At 43.5% G+C, this 5,000-nt stretch overlaps 1 protein-coding gene across 1 annotated transcript in view; it reads right to left on the reverse strand.

The window, feature by feature from the left end:
- Window positions 1-4,444: 4,444 nt before the first annotated feature.
- Window positions 4,445-5,000, reverse strand: part of HOXC12 (homeobox C12) — a 2,159-nt gene continuing 1,603 nt past the window's right edge. The window contains exon 2 of the mRNA XM_006030565.2: window positions 4,445-5,000. This exon is cut by the window's right edge and continues 119 nt beyond it. Coding sequence (XP_006030627.1) covers window positions 4,881-5,000 — 120 coding nt within the window. The 3' untranslated portion in view covers window positions 4,445-4,880.

A 5,000-nucleotide genomic window follows, 5' to 3' on the forward strand; every position in this document is an offset into this window, starting at 1 on the left:
GTGTCCCGGGGCAGCTGGTAGTGCCGGTGCCCCGCGCTGGTCCCGGGCACCGACACGCGGCCGTGCGGGCACGCGGCATCTCGCTCCGCACCGCTCCGTGTCCGGGGTGACTTCCCTTTGCGACCACTTTTTTTTATCCCCCCTCCTTTTTAAATAAAAATCCCTCATCGATCTCTTAAAAGGCTTTTTTTTTATGCTTCTCGCCTGCCAGGGCCGAGCTTTACGATGGCTGGGAAGAAAAGAAATCCATTACACCATCTGAATCCGCGTTTGGAGAGAGATAGATGCACGCAATCGTAATCTAATTTATTTAAATGGGCCTGACGGGGGTTTCGGATTGAATCCGTTTTGGTTTATTTATTTCTTTTATTCATCCATTCATGTGTTTTGCCGGGATCTGCGCGCGAAGCAATAATAATAATAATTAATAATAATAATATTAATAATAATAATAATAATAATGATAATAATAATAATAATAATAATACTTCAGGCTCTACACTCAAACTAAATATATCCACCAACAGAATCTTCTTGCTTAGATATAAAGTTATAGATCATTATATCCGAAGTTCCCCCCTGTTTCTATAGTATAACCTACTTGGTTACACTACTTGATATATTACACTATTTGCTCATGGATATATTCTATATATCTATAGAGCTATATAGATCTATATAGACACATATATAATTACATATAGATCTAGATAGATATCTATAGATAGATATATAGCTCTATAGATATGTATCTATAGACGTACATACACACATATACAAATATATACACACATTTATTTATATATATATATACACACACATATACACACACATATATACATAGATGCAACTGATTACTGTATCGTATAATAAAAGTTAATATATGTATGTATGTGTATATACATATATATGTACACACACGCATATGTATGTGTATATAAGTATACATGTAAGTATGCATGTTTATATATGTATACATGTTTATATGTTCATATACGTATACATCTAGTTATAGATATATAGTTATAGATATAGATAGATTTAGCTATGTATAGATGTGTGTGTGTACACGTGTGTGTGTATTCCACATCTACATGCAATACCACTATTACTGTAAGCAACAGACCCATGCCTGAAGGATTGCTGTCATAGAAATCTATCCGGTAGCTTTCTCCCCTCTGGGTAGAGACAAAGGAACCGTAATTACTCTGTATGGAAACAGTTCCTATTTTTTAACGCATCTCCGCTGAGTTCTCTCTCAATTAATGCGATACACGCGAATATATTCTCATTAAACCAATAATTCTGAGATTAACTTATGCTTCTTATTTCCCCAGGATTTTTCTAATTATATTTCCAGCGCCTCAGCCAGCGATATTTCTCCGCTTTTTACAGCGCATTTTATACATTCATTTAATTATTTTTTACGAAAAGATGATCTACAAGCCGCAGTAGGCATGGCTGCCCAATATATTTTTTTGTTACTCTTTTATTAACCTGGCTGGTTAATACTAATTTTAAACAGTAAGTAGTAAATCACCAACTAGATGTTTGGGCAATTTTATTTATTATCAGAAATCACATAATAATACATTAATTTTTTTATTATTATTATTGTGAAGCCACTTTTTACATGACTATATAAAGCCAGAACGTGCTATGACAGACATTTGCATCGGGTCTACATATAATAGCTTGAGGTAAGAAACATTACATATGAACTATATTGCAAACGATGCATTTTAACAACTGCAATAAACTAGACTAGCGATACAAGCCGAAAGAACGGTACCACATTCACAGGGAACTAACACAGGACAAACGGATGTCTCGAGGACTAATATCTTAAAGCAATCGGGAAGAGAATATTGCATATATTTTCGGGTTGACTTGATTAGCACGTGATTGAAAAGGAAGGAGAAAGAACAAACAAACCAAACTAATTAGTGGGGGGCCACGAGAACTGGCTTTGCAATTCTCTATGCTTCGCTGCTGGTGGGTAGGTATCCAATGCATTTCAGGGCATAGCCCGTCTTCTCCAGACGGAGATTTCTCTCGGAAGATCAAGAACAACAAAAGGGCACCTTTCTTTCCCTAAATCAACGGGATTTTAATCCAACACGGCATTAGGCTATTTCATGCGATCCTCTACTTTCCCTCCAATAGAATAAAAAAGAAGGGGGGGAAAAAGCCACCTTTCTCCCAGCCCGTGGTCACAGGTTTGCCAAGGGGGTCTTGGAGAGGGACAGGGGAGCGAATGGATCAAGTCAAGGATGGATCATTTTGCTAGGGAATCAAGCTCAACGGCTGCCTAAAAATCACTCAGCCTCCCTCTGTTTGCACCAAGAGACCCCCTGTCTGCAACCGCCCACACCAGCTACAGGGGTGCGGGTCTTTGTAAGAGGCAGTAGTGGGTGAAAGGAAGAAGGGACCCTGGACAATGAGGGTTTGCAAAAGGGGGGATTCTCCCGTTATTCGCCGGGGGAGAAAAAAAGGTAGAATTCTCCATCCCTCCCTCTTTTCATTGCACATAGTTCAGGGGGGGGGGGATATACACACGTCGTTTCATGTATTTATTGCACAGTATTGCAAGAAGCGAAGCCCCCCCCGGGAAGTCTGGGGTGGGTAAGGGTAAGGGGGGGGGGTAGAGCTGGGGACTGGAAAGGGAGGTCTTTTGTGTGCAAGAGGAAAGGGGTGAGGATGGAGGGGGGGTGTTTTTCCTGGAAGGGAACTGGAAGGTGTAGGAACTGGGGGGGATTATCGGATCTCCTGGATGCTCTTGACAGGCACGGGAAGCAGGGCTGAGGAGGGAAAAAGGCAGCTTTCAAGCCAGGGAGGCATTTTTAAGGACTCCACTACCGCCTTTGCAGCTCATAAATAAAGGCCCTTCTTTGCCACCGCTGCTCGGTCATGACCATGAACGCGGAGAAGGGGGAGCACGTGATGGATAATGCCGGCTGCCCAGAAAACGTTGCTTTGCCATAAAATTAATCCCTCTGATATAAAACGAATGAAGCAAAGCTTGTCGTGGCAAAACTCAAAGCTCCCGTTCACCCCCCCCCCCTTTTATCCTACCCCTAAGCAGATACACCCTTCCCCCGAGCACCACCACCTTCACCCCGCAGCTAGAAACCAGCTACAATTGCTAGGAGGGCAGTGAGGGAGGACAGATTGGTGCTGAGAGCTGCAAGCTGTAATGAACCCATCTGATGGGGGCCCTACAGAAAATAGCACACGGACCAAAGAAACGTGGGAGATTAAGGCCTGCTAACCTGCTCGAAAGAGCAGCCGTACAATAGACCCAAGGGGGAGGAGGACAAGAGAGGTATGACTGGCGTGTGTATGGGTGCGTGTGTGTGTACCGGGAAAGTCATTATGTGTCCCCACGTTTTATTTAATTGAAAAAAAAAAATCGACCTTATCCATCTTCCTAGAAGCCGCCTTGGAAAATCTGCGGCTGATAGAGAAAAAAAAACCCAACACAAAACTCTGGACTTGCGGTTCTTAGGCAAGGACAAGGCGGGGAAAAATAAAGACCACCCATTGATTTTTCTGTCTAATTGACTAAGAATAATTTCTTAAAAAAAAAATAAATCAAAACCCGTGCCTTCATTTCTCCACCAAGCAAGGAAGCCAATGTCTAGAGATACCTCTAGGAAGAAAAGAGATCGTTAGCTGAAGGGGCTCCACCAAGCAAATGGGATAAAAGGGGCGATTTTTTTCCCCCAATTTTGTCATCAATGAGCACATCAATACAGCATAAATACGTCTGCAGCGGAGTTGTTAAAAAAGCGAAGGGAAGGGAAGGGAAGGGAAGGGAAGGATGTTGGGGGGGGGGACCCGACCTGGCTTTAGCTAGCAGACAGGAAGAAGACGATTTGGGACAGTGCAGAAAACACACTGGGTGACAATTTTTCAGAGGCGACCTCTGAAAGGCTCAGTTTCAAAAGGAGGTACATTCCGTTTTGCCTCGCAGGATTTTCCGTGGCGTGGGTGTGTGCGTGCGTGTGCGAGCGGGGGAAGAGGATGCGTGTGATCCTTCTTGCACCATCACACTTGCTTGGAGGAAAGACCCAGTCAGAAGCACCATGGACCCCAGCTATTTTCCTAGCCCGGGGACAACCAGCTCTAGGCTGCTACCTAGACACTGTAGTCTGTCCTTTCCCTCCCTCGCTGAATCACCCCCCTGGCTCCCGTCTATATCGAAAAATAAGCCCGGGGAACATGTCCGAGCCGGTCCCCGTTCTCCAGGAGACCGGTCCTACGGTTGATTTCACATGAACGCCACAGCTACTCAGTTTGGTCCCGGAGAAAGAAAGCCCGACCCTAAAAAACTCAGTTCTAAGATAGGACGGGGACCTTGATTTCAAGATTGCTCTTTGCTGTGGTCTGGGGTCACCTCACCAACAACAAAGCCAAGCAGTCAATAGGAGAAAGGGGGGAAAATACAGCACACAACCCAACGGACCCTATTGCTTGGAAAGATCTCATACCTTGACTCAACCTCACACTCAGATTATAGTCAACGCTGCTGAGACTCTTTTGAACCATAGGAACCCAAGGTGGTTGATGGAAAAGCTGCCTTTTTTTTTCTTTTTCTTTTTCTTTTTCTTTTTCTTTGCGGATTCACATTGGCTGTTTTCCCAACAGTTCCAGTGTCGGAGATGCATTTTCTCAGCTTCTCTCTGCTCGCTGTTGGGCTTTTTTTTTTTATTCTTATCTTTTTTTCTCAAAGAAAACTGATTTTCTTTCTTTCTTTCTAATTTTTTTTTAAGGAAAAAAAGAAAATGAGGAGCGGTCAGGTCAAGTGCCGGGACCATCAGCTTAGAGTAGACGCTAGAGTGTCAATGTGGTGGCCCAACACGGACTCTGCTTGAACTTTAAAAGAAAGAAAGAGCTTGCTCTCTTAGAAGGAGTCTTTTCTTTTTCATGCGTCGGTTCTGAAACCAGATCTTCACCTGCTGGTCACTCAGGTTTAATCGGTCTGAGAGCTCTCTCCT

Source organism: Alligator sinensis, unplaced genomic scaffold, assembly GCF_000455745.1.
Source record: "Alligator sinensis unplaced genomic scaffold, ASM45574v1 scaffold1542_1, whole genome shotgun sequence".
NCBI lineage: Eukaryota > Metazoa > Chordata > Crocodylia > Alligatoridae > Alligator > Alligator sinensis.